This window comes from Musa acuminata, chromosome BXJ1-8, assembly GCF_036884655.1.
Source record: "Musa acuminata AAA Group cultivar baxijiao chromosome BXJ1-8, Cavendish_Baxijiao_AAA, whole genome shotgun sequence".
NCBI classification, from domain to species: Eukaryota; Viridiplantae; Streptophyta; class Magnoliopsida; order Zingiberales; family Musaceae; genus Musa; species Musa acuminata.
The window spans coordinates 28560646-28578329 of NC_088334.1; the positions used below are offsets into that span (position 1 = coordinate 28560646).

Sequence of the window (17684 nt, forward strand, 5' to 3'; positions counted from 1 at the left end):
AGGATTCACTAATGTAGTCAAGGCTTCATTGATGCTACCAAGGCTTTAGTGATATAACAATGATGTCTTCCTCTAACAACTTGACGACATAACAATGATGCCAACAAATATATTAGCAACACAATAGAGGTGGAGGAGGAATGAGATCAGGCGTAAGAGAAAGGGGAGATGAAGGGAGAGGAAGAGTAGGCGGAAGAGAAAAAGGAGGAATGATATGAGATAGAAGAGGAGAAAGAGAGGAGGCAAAAAAAGGTAAATACAATAGAGGGGAAGAGGCGAAGGTAAAGGGGGAGGATAAGGAGTAGGCAAAGGAGGAGGAAGAAGTATATGAGGTGAAGGAGGAGGTGGAATACGAGGAAAGCTAGGTTAGTAGTACAGAAATTTTGATCCAAATAAGATCGAATTGGTTCAATAAAATAAATCAAACTATGAATTATTCTTTAGTTTTAATGTCATTCGACATAAAAGATGGGAGGCTACTATCTAAAACCGACTTTTTTTCTATTTACAATCCCATACTATTTAGAACCCCTTAAAAAATTAATAAAATAATAATTTACTATTCATAATCCCTCTCGTTTCATTTTACTCTCCTCTTTTTCTTTTTTTCCTTCACTTGAAAGATGATATATTTTGGACTTTTTCAAATTACTTCAAAAACATCTTCTCGGTTAATACAATTGATCCATAAAATAACAATCTTTGCGGGGCAAACTTACCTATTGTATATAATTTATAGAAATGAGGAGATGAAATGTTCCATAAGGGTCATTGCATACAATTATTTCATTATCCTTAAAATCATCACCAGTATTAGTTAATGATGCCACAAATTGCAGCAAATAATGGAAGTCATTTTGACACCATTGTACAAATAAGAATATGAACATCACCTTTAGACATCCAGGTTGTCAAATTTCGAATGTGGGAACTTCAGTTGTGAAACCATTAGTTGTTTGGTAAAGTAGCCTTGGTAACAGATTCCTATATGGGTCTTTTTCTCTCTTTTCCTTCAAATAGGCCATACAATTCTCAACCTCAGACTTCACATGAATATATAGCTGCTGAGCCTGCTTCCTGTCTCTTAGCTCCTCACTCCTCCCTTAACCAATGAATCACATGAAGAGCCATTAGCATCAAACATCAACAACCACAATAATACTACAAAAAGGAAAGTGATATTTTGAAGTCAGAAAAATTTGTGTCACTTATACCAAAAATATACTTCTGTGGGAATGTGTGTACCTCTTGTTTCAATTGGCTTGCCAAACAAGAAATAAAGCCGCCCAGGGATCTTTGGTAATAATACTGGGGGATAAAGATCTTGATTCCCTACCTCTTCAACAGTATCAGTCCTATTCAGATCAGTTTGCCAGCATAGCAGAACATCTCAGTAGGGTATTCAAAATGCCAGAATTATTATAAAAGTATCAATCAAACAAATAGCTTAAAGTTCAAATTTGTAGTAATTGGCCAAATTGCTCCCCTACTCAACTAATTAAGACTTGATTCTCACTATGGAAGCTTAGAAATGCCATCATCGGAAAATATGTATATGGATGGTGTAATTTTTTTTCACCGTCAACAACCTTCAAGCTTGTAAGAAGAATGGATGATGCTTCATGGAGAAAATTTCCTTCTTTTAATGGCCATATAAAATTATATATTCAAATGAATAAGAGCTCATGTGGGTCACAGAAAATCAGTGTCTATATGGTAACAATTGTAACAGCATGAACGAAACATAGCACATGAAATAATATATCCAAATTGATTGAGTGAAGGGCCTGATAATTAACTTTCATATGTCATCCTACCTCAACAAAAATATCATCCAACACAAACAAAATGACAGTCCATTACTGGAGAATGGAAAAGAGAACACAAAAATGGATATGTATTCCAGAATCTGATCATCTTCAGTAGTAACTTCTCAATAAAAACCCTCAGGTTAGTGGATAATTTTGGTCCAATCAGCCCTCTAAGACTAACGAATTGAAGCAGAATCAGATGAAAAACTGTGTTGTACCTCAACCGCACACCATCTTGATTTATCCTCTTATTTAAAGTATCGTAAAATGGAATTTTGACAAGATCTTCATAGTCAAGCAGGACCTGGAGAAGCAATATTGAGGATCTAATAGTTAGACAAAACCATTATATAAGTTATGATTAGTTGATAGACAAATGACGTCAAACAAATTGACCAACTAAGTCATGATTAGTTCATGGATTAAAACTGTTGAACTGAAATAGACGGCAATTGAAGCTAGACTAATCAGAAAAAACATGTAGCATTCACTTAAAACAAATTGCCATTCTTTGATACATCTTTTTAGATTCTTCTTCCAAGAGGTTCATAATCACTTAGTATGTATGTATGTTTGTCTTAATAGATCACACTGCAAGAGAGCTAATGCTACATTCTGTACAAGAAGAACAAATTAAGAAAATTTCATGGCTGATTATCAATCACACCAGAGAACATTTTCATGGTAAACCAAAGATGGAAAAAAAAAACTCATAACAGATGTCTAGTACCACCAGATTTACAATATCAGAACTTCTAATGAAGGTGAAATAGATAACTGAAAAATGTTACAATACAAATGATTAAAGAAAAATGCAACACTTCCAAAACAGTCTGCTAATTGCATAGTTAAGATATCTCTATCACAGAAACCAGATATTACAGCTTGATTATTTTGTGAAAAAAGGAGATTCAATCAATGTTTGCTGTTCCACCCGAGTGGTACGGGCAATACGGGCTGGTCCGACTGGCGATCAAGACATGGATCACCCAAGTCCTCGTTGGCATGTCCCAGCGTTCCATGTGTTGGTACACAAGTACAGATCGGTACTTACCAACCAGATAAATCTCTAGGACGGGTCCGGTACTGAAATAGCGACCCTGGATTCAATAGCAAGAACTGGTGGCCATATAGGAAGGACTGCCGAGAAAACAAAGATCAATAGAAGGCAAGTGCACTAGGGGTACCTCTTTAATGTTGGTGAAGACTGGCTTAGTTAAATATGGACCTACAAACGACATAAAAGAAAATTCGAGTCTTTAATGTGTAACCCCAAGCATCATCCCAAAGTTACAAAAGAACCCTTGCAACATGCCTATTTGCTAGTTGATACAATGCCAAAAGGAAGGCCCCAACCATGGATTGTAACATGAACTTAAAGGCAGCTAGCTACATCAGATAAACACATAATGATGCTAAATGACAAGGAGTGCCGTTTCGCCTGGACTGGTATGAACTGATACGCAGTCTGCCCCATTTCAGGTGATCTGCTCCGACCAAATAAAATGGGTCAGCTCTAGCTTATTTAAACACTTAGGGTTTGTGTTTGTGAGCCCTATTCACCCGAATGTGAGCGTGTCTTGCCTTGCACTATCACCCATCGCTCGCCATGCACTGTCAATGGGTATGTTACCTCCTTTTCTTCTCCTTCTCTTCCTCCTCTTCCTCCCTCTTTCTTTGTCACCTCCTCTCCTTCGTCCTCTTCCTCAACTATTTCTACTTCTTCATTCCTCTCCCTTCCTTCTTCCTCCTCTTCCTCCACCACACCTTCCTCTTCTTCTTTCTCTTCTTCTATTAAACATCAGTATGTATCGGTGTATCATGTGTTGGCACACTGATATTGTCCGACATCTATTGCTCCTACCAGATCATTGAAACGGGTTTGGACCCCAAACGGATTCCTTGATAAATGACCTTTGTACCCTTAAATAATGGGGCTAGACAATTTTGGAGTCCAAAAGACTTTCCATTTTCTTCCTCATCACCCTAAGCCCTATATCCATCGATTTTCCCACACCTATTCTAAAGGAAGCCCCATATGTCCACAAAAGCTTCTTTCCATCAATCTGTTGGTTTGAAATTGCACTTTGGTGGGGATTAGTGCAATGACAAACTCAAAAAACCTTTCCATATAAAAAAAATCACAAATAAATGAATAAAAAACTTGAGAACTTCATCAACCTACAGTACATATAGTGGAATTGAACTGAACTCATAGTTACGTTTGCTTTGGCTGATTGGGCAACCCCCTCTTATACCTTCTCAATCAAGGAAAAGGTGGTGGACAGGCAATTCTTATCTCCCAAATTTTGGGAATGTGATAGAAATCATTGTTAAAATGGAACCTCTTTACGTAACCTGCAGAATGTTGACATGGATAGAAAAGTGATTTATGAACTTTGTTACACTCCGAAGGGGATGATAAGTAAATTGCAGTTTAATTTTTGTCTTCTATACAATGTAAATTTTCAATAACAATAATGTTATAAATTCCTATCTAAATTCAACCTTCAGTGCTGGTACAACCTCACCTTAAATGAGGAATGTCTTTGTCCTTTGCAATGCTATCAACATACTAAAACCAAATGTCCATGATGAGACCATTGCTATTAATGAGAGAAAAAAAATGATGAGTAATTATTGTCTCAAACACATGGTAACTTATTGACCTCTCTTACCTTTAAAGGTGCTTGGCTTGAGAGCCTTGTGGAACTTTTAGCGTCAACACGAGTGACACATAATGCTTGATATAATTTTTTCTTTATATTAGCTTAGACATCATCAAAAAACAATTTATGAACATAATTTTGCAACTAAATGATTTACTACATGGAAAACATGCATCTCAGTTGAAGAAAATTATTGTGTAGGGCTCATCACACATCTCATCATCCTACAGATACAAGCGAATTTGGTCCATTTTGATACATAAATTTGAAATCATATTTCATATATATGCTTGGAGAAACTGGTATATGATTACGGATAAAGAGAGGGAAAAGGCCAAGGCAGATTCATTTAATTTTCAATTTATACAAGATGAGTCAATTCTCATGTTAGACAAGCTACATGAGGCTCATAATCAGAATGATCTAACAAAGCTGGAGATCCACCATTGCCATCTATGATTATTTAAAAACAAACTAGAGAAGAGTGTAAGGATGATTATTCTTGAGTCACCAAGGCCTAATCTTAGCCCTCATTAAGGGCAACTCCAAGTGAGGATGATGATGATGCTAGCTAGATATGAAAGCCTCATATTAGGATGTGATAGTGGAATAAGAATTTGATCCTCAATGGGTCATGCCCTAGGAAGTTAGTCATTCTTGGATCATGGTGCAGAAAATAAATCCTCCACAGCCATGGAAAGAGTGAAATCATTCATCACAACCAATTGACCTATTGAGCAACAACTCGATGAGTATGACAAAACCTCTCCTCCATTTTAATATTTGTCTTCGTGATGTCCAAAATGGCGATAGGGATGCATTGGTAGTAATGTTGGAGGCCAAGGATCCTATTTTCTCCCATGGAGGTGGCATGTAGACAGTGGAGAAAAGCCATACTTGTGCCACCTAGGATGAAGATCTTGACTCAAAGTATTGCAAATTTTATGAGAAGAAAAACTCCAAGGGTAAGATAATAATTCCAATGGGATGAAAGAGCCTCACAATTATTGAGTTTGATAGGATTTCCTTATGGTCACTACCTTCCTGTCAATATGGATTTCATGAGCTAGAGTATGATGCTGACCGGTCTCAATTTGTTGAGTAAAAGGGATCTCGTTGCCCATACATATATTAGTAGTGTTCAAGAGACTGATGTGGTCATTATTACCACCACAAGGCCATCCCTTTCCACCCACATTAGGTAAAGAGCTGTACTAGGCCATATATTTGCTTTCACCCTTCCCTATCAATAATCAAATTATTGATATTGTTCACATGAATAACATGTGGGACAATTTCTAACAACACCATGTGACATAAAAAAAAACAATATCATATCATTCTCAGATTTCAACACGTATAAGTTATACAATATAACATTGATTTCCCACCACAAGCAGCTCACCAGCTAACACATATTTTGGTGCTAGTAGGGGACAACTGAGACATATATCATGTATGCATGTCATCAATTTATGATCATCAAAATTTATGAGCCAACATATGTATGGGCCAACATATCTTTATATGATAAATGATAGTTCACAAATTAAAAATATCATAATTAAAGGAAAGAAAGGAACAGTCCAGTTTTGACACTGAGTGGTCTGATTAGTGTGACTCATTCCATCCTACTGACACAGGTATAAGTCAGCAAGGACACCATACTGGTCTGACCTACAAACAATAGCAGTATTTGATTAGTATTTAAATTAAATCCATGTGCATCAAGTAAAAAATTTTTGGAGTTATAAAAACCTGCAAAACGAATTTGGAAAAATAGGCTTATAAGTTTTAAGAAATTAATATAGACATTTTACGAAACATTTTGTTTTCCTCCAATGAGGTTTTTGCAAAAACAGTGAACAGTTCAGGCAAAAAATAAAGGTGAATTTCCTCAATCCAAAGTCATGATAACCAGGAACTTCTTAAAGAGATTAAAGGAGGGTTTGTTGACTTAGAAATTTTATTTCAAGCAAATTGGTGTGTACAAAAATTGGAATCTACATTTATAGCCAGATGACACAATGAACCACAAATAGAGAAATAGTGCATCTTTCTATTTTGACATGTGGGCAGAAGAAAACACATGTATTTGAATGACACAATGAAAAGCTAAGTTTGAACAACAAAAAGTAACACCAATAACATCTCAAAGAGACCACAAAATGTATTTGAATGCAAAAATGAAGTGCATGATGAATAGGAAAAGAACTGGTTTGATGATGCAAAAACAAATGTCTAGGAAAAAGTGCATTTTCGGATTTTTTATAAGATTAAAGAGTCATGTTCCTTATTCGAACGTCAAAGAACATAATGAGAGTGCTTATTTTGAGCTTAAGATTTCTAACTTAGGAAGAGAAAAAGAAGAAAAGGGAAAACAAGTTTAAATCTTGGATGAAAAGGAAGGTTTCTGTCCAGATATGAATTGATGTCTCATTGGTAGTCCACAGTCAATGATTTTATCAGGTCCAAGTCAAGTCATCAAGTGGTTGCATTAAATGAAATCAGTCTTTTGCTGAAACATGTCAGATTCAGCCACAGGTTTTCTGCGGTGTTACCATCAGAGTGGCAAACTCCAGACAGTTTGGCAATGATACTGCTCAACTTGAGCAGTGGTACTGCTTGTTTTGGTGCCATAGTGTGCCAAATTTGCATGTGTGCCAGTCTTCTAGTGGGCGCTCCAACAGATCTAGAGGTAGCTCTGATAGACCATGCAGAGAACCAATTGTATCTGATTTGTGTTCCATTTTTCATCCATGAATCAATGTTTAAGTGAAAAGATTAAAGTAATCTTTGATATTTTAAGAAACCTCTTGCCCTATAACTCTAGGGAATTTGAAATAGTTTTGCATGATTTTCCATTAGCAAGATCGACAACTTTTGTGATACCTTCCAATTTCCTCCCCCATCACCATGCACCCTTTTGTTCACAAATATTGATGTATAATAGAGCAAAAAATGTTGCAAAAGTATTAGTCAATCTTTAGCAAATCTTTCTCTCCTAATGCCAACAAACTGGCATTCACATAGTGGCTTTAAAAGATGTCTGCTGATTCACTTCTAGTGTCAATGAGTTCAAGATCTAAGCCATGATTTGGTACATGATATCTGATAAAATGGTGTATAAATTTCTATATGGTTAATCCTTGAACGTTGGATCATATTCTTTGCAAGGTTTATAGAAATAGTGTTGTCACACATCATGAATACATTCTTCAAAAAGTAATCCCTATGTCTTAGAAAGTGTAATTCAATTGCATTAATTCAGCACAACATGCATATATTTTCAAGGATTAAAATCAAAATCCCTGAGACTGATTGACAATTAAACTGGTACAGTGTACTGGGCAACAGAATGGGTCAGTATCTGTTGGCACTGTCCAAGGCAGTGCCAAAGGTTGAGGGAGGAGGAGGGTGGGGGGGGGGGGTGTGGAGGGGAGGGGAGAGAGAGAGAGAGAGAGAAGGTCACTGGTCCATACTGATTGGTACAACAAATATACAAAACTTGCTGATTGTTATGTATATGGTTTTTGCATTGAAAAGTGCAATCAACTTTTTTTCAGAAGGCCAAGAGAAAAGTACATGCCCCTGAAATTAATAGATAAGTTTCACTTTGCTCTTCCAATCCACTATGCAATCCACAAAGTCAACATCAACATATGCTATTAGATTGAGTAACAGCTTAGTACCAAGGGTCTAACATTTATGTCTCCACATTTAAAAATCTTCTAAATGCTACAAAGTGTGATTCCTTAGGATTGACTGATATATAAAACAAAAATTCACTAAAAATTATCTCAAATATACTTGTTACTTGGTAAAGTAATCTTCTAATTGTACCTTAACAGCTCGGTCTCAATTGATTGACCTTTTCATCTGGATCTAGTTCAATTGGTGTGCTCAAAGGTTTTCTCTGTCCTAAGCTTCGTAAGTGTTGACTGTGTACTTGGTTTGGTTTATGAAGATTGCCTCTTTTGGTTGTTTTATTTGAAGCCATGAAAGAACTTGAGCTCGTCCATCATAGTCATTTCAAATTACCATGCATACACTTCGAGAACTCTTGACATAGGCTTTTATAAGTAGCACCAAGATAATATCCTCTATATAGATACAGGCTGATATTATGTTATCTGTGGACGCTTGTCCATATCGACCTTACGGAGGACAATATAAAATGGTTTCACACCTTTTATGATTTCTGCCGTAGTCTCCCAAAATCTAGAGAAAAGAATGGACTTTTCTATCTTCTTTCCATCGCTCAATTTCGAATATCTGGATTCAGACCACTCTTGTGAGGTGACCATTGCCTTCAAGCCATGCCTTTTTTGCTGTAATGACTTTAATGTAACAAAATTGGTGATAAACCGAGTAATTTCAAGTCGGAGTATCTCACCGTTTACATACTTTTGCATTAAAGCGTGGACCCAATAATGATTATATATAAACTTTGTAATTGACTGTGCTCGAGCTACACAATTCTTGACTGTATCCAACTCATCAATATCCTTCAGCATTAGATCTATGCAATGAGCTGCACATGGAGTCCAAAACAAAGTTTTTCTTTTTTCCATCAATTGCAAACCGGTCTTTTTGAAATTTGCTCCATTGTCAGTTATTATTTGAACAACATACTATGGTCTAATCTCCTCTACTATAGTGTCCATCAAGCTCTTAATGTCGTTTGCATCTTGGATCTTTTTAGAAGCATTAATGAACTTATGAAACACCACTCTTCTGTTGTAATAAACAAGAAAGTTGATGATATTCATTCTTGTTGGTCTTGTCCAACTGTCACACATCAGTGTCACCCCATATTCGTCCCATTGCCTCTTGAAGGATTTGATCAAATCCTTTAGTTCTGCCACCTCCTCATCTAAGTACACGCCGTAAATCTCCTTCGGTGTTAGAGGTTGGATCCCCGTGTCAGACTTTTGAATAGAAGAGACTATGCTCTGATAATATGGACCTTGGGCTATGTTGGCTGGAATCCTGTGGAAGTTGAACCATTTTGAGATTGCCTTCTCAATATCCAGTTTTTTTTTTCTTTTGTGTATGCATCGTCAATCCGTGTTTGTTTCGCTGTTTGTGGAGGATAGGCTTGCAGATCAATATCAACAATATCTGGTGCGGACCTCCTATCAAGACCTCTCATAAAACTATGGAGTCCACTATACCTCATGCTACTAGTTCGGCCTAACTGAGGAGCAGTTAGTTGCCTCATGCTGGCCGACCTCTGGATTCCACTACCACGACCACTGCCATGCTCCAATTGTGAGTCAGGTCATCGATGCCTCATTGCTTCATCGACCGTACACTAATGCTCCAATGATGCATGAATCCCAGCTGTGAGATCCGGGTCGACTTGATCGCTGCAACCCTCATACTGATCATAAACTGGTTCCTGTGTAGCCCTATAATATTCTACCTCAACTCTTGTATTTTTTTTAATGTATCTTCCTTTGCTTGTTGTAGCTTGCTTTTAAATAATTTACGGATCTCCGTCGGAACCTTCTTGCATTTTACAACATCAGGATACCCGTCAGCCAAATGCATTTTCACCCGAGTTATTCCTCCACCCTTACCAATATAGTCACAATAAATACATTGCCAATGATGACGGTTCTCATCTATCTTTCAAGTATGAACCCATGCATCATCATGTAGCTTTTCCTTTGGTGCCATGATCCTATCAAATTTAAATCAAATAAACTATAAAGTATAAACATATTAAATTAACCAAATATCGATAAAAAATAACTGATCGCAGCATTAAATAACTTTAATAAAACCTAATTAAACCTATTTTACCATCATATATATTTCAAACACATAAAAAAATATTAAATATATAATTTTGATTCAATATGATTCAAATTATGATAAAATCATCATTAGATACACTAATTACATAATTAACATAGTTAATTTTCTACTAATTACTTCTCTTTCAATACTATAAACATGACAAACACCTTAATAGGTATTAAACACATTGAATTGACATAAAATCTAACAAATTTCGATTAAATCATCATTAAAATGACTAATCGCAGCATTAAATAACTTTAATAAAACCTAATTAAATCTATTTTATCATCATATATATGTCAAACACATAAAAGAAATATTAAATATTTAATTTTAATCCAATATGATTTAAATTATGATAAAATCATCATTAGATACACTAATTACATGATTAACATAGTTAATTTTTCACTAATTACTTCTCTTTCAACACTATAAACATGGCAAACACCTTAATAGGTATTAAACACATTGAATTAACATAAAATCGAATAAATTTCGATTAAATCATCATTAAAATGACTAATCGCAACATCATAATTATTTTTCAATATTTAATATGCATGAAACACACTAATCATAATATTAAAGATCTTAATTACTCTCTAATTAAAGAAAGAGAATACATATCTCTTGATTAAAAAGTTCTTCCTCTTAATCTTCCCAAATTAACCTCGATTGAATTCACAAATCGTTGTTTTATAGAGTTTAGGAGAGAAAAAAGAGTTTAGGAGTGAAATAGGGAAGAAAAAGGGTTTAAATACTATGAGAAAGGGTTCCAACGGTCAATTTGACCGTTGGAGCACTGTAGCACTGTTAGAGTGCGGTAACGGTTGATTTCAACTGTTACCGAGTTGTGCCGGGCGGTAACGATCAAAATTTCGACTATTACTGCCCGATATTACCCCGTATCGTCCGATACGGGGCGCTTTTAACCGCTCCACCTGGTTGCGGGTGGTCCGCGTACCGGTATGCCGTTGGACCGGTACATACCGCCCGTACCGGGCGGTATCATTCGGTATTGCCTACCTTGGTGTCAACCATCTCTTTGAAAAAACCATCTTGCACAATGAAAGCACTTAATCTCCTATACCAAGCTCTTGGAGTTTGTTTTTAACCATAAGAACTTTAAAAAGTGTAAATACGTAATTCTGAAAATCATCATTTTCAAAACAGGAAAATCATTCAACATACACTTCTTTAGAAATGAGATACTTGAGAAAACAGTTTTCACATCTTTTTGAAAATTTTGGAAACCTTTGAAACAAGCAAAAGCAAGTAAGATTCTAATATTTTCATATCTAGCAACAAAACAAAAGCTTCTTGATGATCAATACCCTCTTGATGGTTGAGAATGGCCACTAATCGGTTGAGAACTTCGGCCACCAATCTAGTATTGTTTCTAATCATAACATCATTCAACTTGTTTCTACAAGTGTCAATTATCTAATGAATGTACAGGTACAAAAATCCATCATTCTGCCACATTAATTAAGTCCTTTCTGTATAGGAAGTATAAAAAAATCATCTTAAGCATTCTTTATATATTTAATTTCAATTTCAGAAAGAAATACTAAATATCCACAAATGTTTCAGAATTGATTTTGTTGTCCCCCTTGACATATTTTACAGACAATATGTTCATTGGGGTAAGCACTAGCATAACTCTGTTCCTTGGGTAGTTCATCTTCTTTCATTCATTCTTTCTTGAACATCTTGAGTAGAGGTGTTATCTTGCTCACTACGTACGTCATGAAGACGTTTATTGAACTTGATGTTTTTCCCTACATCATCACCAAAATTATTCCTTTCTAGGCATAACTCCATTCCTTGGGTAGTTCTGCTTGTTTTTCCCCCTTTCTTGGACATCTTGAGTAGTGTTATCTTGCTTACCAGCTTTTCATGTAGGTATTTAGCCAGATTAATGCTATCCCCAACATCATCATCAAAATTATTCCTTTCCAAGGAGATTGTCTCACTAAAACTACAAGCATGAGTTCCTCTACGTTCAAAGTCATCTATTTTTTCTCTATAGGCTTTGGAAGTTGTAGAGCAACCAATAAATATATCTTAATTGAGCTCAAAATGAAACTACAATTAAAAGCTTGGAAATATAAAATAGTTGTTTTTTCTCTATTTCAAAGCACATAGTAAGTCTTAAATGATGAGGTCTGATTACAGCCCTATTCATAATATGGCATGTTGTGTTTTAAGTCCAAAAATTCTTAGGTAGGCTTTATTCATTTAACATCGTCCTCTGATAAATTCCTATTCTTTCTCCCTATACCACCATAATTATGAAATGTTTGGAGTTGAAAGCTGTGCATGTAACCAAGGACTTTCGTTTCACTCGGACCAGTACGAAACAAGCTGTACATATCGGCCCGAGTGCCAAATTCCTCTTCCTTTTTCTTTCAAATTCCTCTTCCTCCTAGTCCTCCGCCACCTTCTCCTTGTTAGGACTCTAGCTAGGAGAGTCCTAATTGAGAGGGACATTCATGTAGAACCTACCTAAGCCGACCCCTATTAAAAAGGTGAAGAGGCCGGCTAAGGTTAGGAGGTTGTTTCTTAGAGAAGAATTAGGAGTTGTAAAGGAATAAGAGTCTTGAGTAGAAGTCTTATTAGGAGTTGGTTAGAAGTAGGAGTCTTGAATAGGAGTCCTATTAGGAGTTAGGGTTTAGAAACCCTATAAATAGCCATGTATTTCTCCTCTTTTGATAAGCAATAGATAAATCTTTTCTGCAGCCTTTGAGCAGCAACTTGGAGGGAGGAACCCCTATAGAGTTCCAAGGAGGCCGATCCCCTAAAGAGATCAACCCCAAGTTTAGAATCTGCAAGGGTTCTAACACTCCCACTTCCCTCCTCTTCCATTTTCTTCCTCCTTCCTCTTCCTCCATTACATCTTCCTCTTCTCCTTCATCTTCAAAAACTAGTACATACCGATGTACTATCTTAGTACACCATTATCGACTAGTATGTATCATTCCGACAAATGACCAGTATGGGTACATCACACAATATGACATTCCTTGCATATAACCAATCTTTTTACAAAATTATTCAAAAGAGAAGTGATCAAATTTACCTCCATGAGTAGTTCTAACAGAAAAAATCATAAAACCTTTGTATTTTGAATATTTTTACAAAATTTGTAAAACTAAACAATCTTGGAACTTGTGCGCGGAGAAATAAATCTATGTATCTACTGGAATTATCTTCCACAGAAACATATTTATTATCTTCATGATTATTTCATTTTTGAACATATTTACAAAGTTATGTAAAACTAAACAAGCTTTCATGCTTGTGTGACACAAAATAAACTGAGATACTTCTTAAAAGGTATTCTTTACTTGATATGCCTCTTAGGTTTTACTTTAGCTTTTCATCAATTTACAGTCTAGTTAGCAGTATTGATGCTGCAGATCTAAAAACTATGTAGTCTTGCTGACAAAATGAGGCAGATAAAGGCATTTGGATGAAACAAGAAAAGGTTCCAATTATGTAACACATAATTCAAGCAATTTAAACATGAAAGCAATATCCTGATAAATATAGTGTGTACTGACATCACACATGTCATCTTCTCCAACAACACCAAATGGAATTATTGTGGCTCCAAACTTCGATGTCATCCTGATGAACTCTGATTTTTCAGGCCAAAACAACTTGTATTCTTCACCCTAGAGAATAGGAAAGTTGATGAATTATAGAGGGAAAAGAATGCTAACTATAAGAAACTGAGTTTAAAATTCTAAATCATCTGGAGCATCAATGGAACCCTTCCAGTTATGCTTGGTAAATAATGCTTTTACACAAATATAATAATTATTCAAATATTATGATAGGAAATGTTTTATAACTTCCATTATTTGTATAGAAATTTTCTTTGTACATAAGGATCATTAATAAAACAATAACAATACAACAAAATTGCTCAATAAGAAAATAAACATATGAAACTTTGTGTCAATTATATTTATGGATGTGATGAATGCTTGCACTTCAAAGTTCATTTGAAGATTTAACAGAATGTATCCAATTACTAACATAGCAGGGTAACTGAATTTGTTTTGTGAAGACAAGAAATCGTTTATGTAATACCACACCAAACTTCATAAACATAAAATCATGTTCTTAGTGCAATTACATGGACCTACAAGATCAATTCCAAAGATGATAGGTGATCTCGGTGTCACACAGGGTAGAGGTGGAGCATAGGAAATCACGTGAGCTAGAGTGGCTGTTTTATAAATAAATAATTATAGCCAACCATATAATAACTAAATATTGCATGAAACTAAAGCATCAACAAGCTTGAAAATGGAGATTATGTAAAATCCCAATTGTCCTTGGTGGTTGATGCCTCATGCAACATAACTCACAATAATCACTAAAAAAGTGTTACAGAAGTTATTTCTGATATGTTATTTGGTTAAAAAAAGATGTTTCTTGTGCCTAAGAAGTAAGAATAAGTTTTTTGCTGTAACAAAATATACATAAGAGACAGTTCATTAATGTTTTATGGATTAAGGGAAGCAATTCAAAACCTTCCACTCAATAGATAGATGGTCATAATTCGACCATGGACATGGCAGGATATTTAGAACGAGCTTAGTTTGGTACATGCCTGATTCATCAGCATGTACCTAAATGAGCTTGAATGACAAATAATGAAGAAAAATGCATATGGAATGTTTGGGTGATTCATCAGCATTTGACACAAAAGACAGCATGAAAAGCAAAGGAAATAAGGGAAATAAATAGTACGTCATTCTAGGGTTAGTGTGCAGAGACCAAAATGACGACTTTGCATGGTTTTAGAATAGTATAATTTTAATTAGTCATCCATATTTTGCAATTAATCACAAAAACATAAAGAATTATTTTTGTTCTTTTGTTCTTGTTGTTCTAGTCTTCAGCTAGATTATATGTTACCTGCAAGTGGTACTCTTAGACTGTTGAAAGGCTACTTTGCTACCTCATTTTAGATTTCTACACATTTTTTACATTAATCAAATCCTCAATCCTCATAGCAGAAAACAAATCCTAAATTTATATAGACAGTACTAACGCATAGACTGATCTTTTTCATGTCAGTCAACATCATAAGGATTTTAATGAAAAGAGATGGTTTAGTTCAAAGTTTAAAAATCTAAAATACTGACCCTCACCGGTACATAAGTGAACCAATACAGGTTTGGTTTGTGCTGGAATACCAACACATGGTATAACCATACATACATACCATTGTATGGATTTCAGCTAGTCTGGGCTGGTAGGAACCAAAAGAACCTGTTTTAGGGCTGTTTCTGGCATTTTCTATTCAAAATAAGGTTTACAATAAAGCCCTATATGGTGTGGTATAGACTATTTATGGGTCTGACTTACCGATATGCGGATCAGGGTAAACCAGGTAGTACGTCAGTACAGGACATGTACTGCCCGGCTAGGACCACCACACCATGCCAACCGATGGTATCGGCCCACGGGTGGACCGATACATATCAATCAGTACCAGCATACTATATGTCAAGACGCTGGTACGTATCAGTTTTAAAAAAAAGGCTGAAAAATGGCCGATAATACATTTTTTAGGTTTTTTATCCTAATTTAATGGCAATTTTATTGTATTTAATCAAGAATAGAGTGTATATGAGGCATAGATAAATGCATAAGACGTGATTAATCCCAAATACCCCAATTTGGGACTAATGTAAGACAATAGACCTAATTGGGACTAACACAAGAGAATGACCTTAATCATGTTTAATGTTTGTAAATATGCATTAATACACATCTAATTATATGAAATGATAAATAAGACATACAATGAAGATAAATGCCTTCAAATTGGAAAGAAGTTTCATTAGATCCCAAGTTCCAGTCTCTCTTTTATCCAAATCAATAGCCTGATTACCACTAATTGTTGATTAGGAGCTTCAATCACAAGTGAGTATGAGAAAGAGTGAGAATGAGAGAGTGAATGAGAGTTAGTGAAATAGGGGGAAGGAGGGTATTTAAAGCCCCAAAAGAGGCCCCAATTGTCAATTTGACCATTGGGTTCAAACTTGACCCGATCTAGGTCAATATCGATCAAATTCTGACCGAGACCAATCTGTATCGGTTGATACAACATAAATTCATGAGTTTCGACCGTATTAGTCGATACATCACTTGTAGATTATGAATTCATGAGTTTTGACCGTATTGGTCAATACATCACTTGTAGATTCAGTGATTCAGTTTATATCCTAGGTCCTTAAAAATCTAGGCTAGATTCTGTAGGAAAATCTAGGGGCGGCATCACATGCACAATGGAAGAATATAAAACAAAATTCTTAGATTTCGCAAAAATGTGTTCGTCATCATACGAAGATTAGTACGCAAAATCTTCAAAATCGAAAACTATGTATATGAAAGATTGTGTTTTACCTAAGGAGATCATATATCCCTGAATCCCTACGAATCTGTAGGAGAGGATGAAGGAGGTCAAGTATCCTCCTCTCTAGCGGTGATCCACACAGTAGGGTTACGACAAATCGCTGCCTAAATCTCCATACTTGCTATCTAAGGAGAAGAAAGGGAGAGGAGAATAGGAGGTGGCAACTAAAACCTCTAGCTTATGGTTGTTTGGTTCCCTCCTATTTATAGAGGCCTTCTATCAATTTAACCCTATTGGATCCTGCCCTATTGGATATTGGATCTCCATCCAACTACCTAAGCCTCTTAGATTAGTAGATCTCTATCTAATAATTTCTCATTGACTCTTATTGGATCTCATCCATAGGATCCAATAACATAGGGGCTCTGGCGAATATCTCATATCCGAACCTCTACTCGTCGCAACGCCTACCATATGTGTGTGACTCTCTAGGCTCTATATCGAGTTGGCTGTGAGTCATACCTATCAGAACTCCTTCTGGCACAGTGAATTATTATATCTATAATAATTCACTCGACTCATCGACTGCAGATGTACTAGGCCATTACACCACAGTTCCCAAACGATACAGGGGAATCCAATCCTTTGGACCTATCTGTCCTTAGTTACCATATACCTATAGCCCCTCATCTATCTAATATCCCAATGATCGTATACCGGGCATGGTACTGTTAGACCCATACGATTTCTACTCGAGTCTCGCTCTAATCGGATTCTCCCGGAGAGCAATTTCTCTCAATCTGATTGACCCTGGCTAGGGATTTGTCTGAGCAAGAACACATGGGATATTCCTCTCATAACACCGAGAGTGGATGATCCTCTATTGATACTTAATAGTCCTCGTAAGATTGGCTATCACTCCCGATAACCAGTTGTGCTAGATTTAGAACTTCTAGACCTATAAGTCCAGTATCAAAGAGTGGAGTACTCATACAGGACATCCTTGGT

General features: G+C 35.9%; 1 protein-coding gene across 5 annotated transcripts in view; it reads right to left on the reverse strand.

The window, feature by feature from the left end:
• Positions 1 to 755: 755 nt before the first annotated feature.
• Positions 756 to 17684, reverse strand: part of LOC135584114 (phytyl ester synthase 2, chloroplastic-like) — a 46851-nt gene continuing 29922 nt past the window's right edge. For 2 of the 5 annotated variants that reach the window (XM_065079378.1, XM_065079377.1), the window contains 4 exons: positions 13861 to 13974; positions 2030 to 2115; positions 1246 to 1355; positions 756 to 1102 (listed from right to left, as the gene is read on the reverse strand). In XM_065079378.1, coding sequence (XP_064935450.1) covers positions 912 to 1102; positions 1246 to 1355; positions 2030 to 2115; positions 13861 to 13974 — 501 coding nt within the window. In that variant the 3' untranslated portion in view covers positions 756 to 911. Of the gene's footprint in view, positions 1162 to 1245; positions 1356 to 2029; positions 2116 to 4069; positions 6158 to 13860; positions 13975 to 17684 lie in introns of those variants that run through there. The other 3 variants (XM_065079379.1, XM_065079380.1, XR_010475955.1) reach the window with 3 other exon arrangements.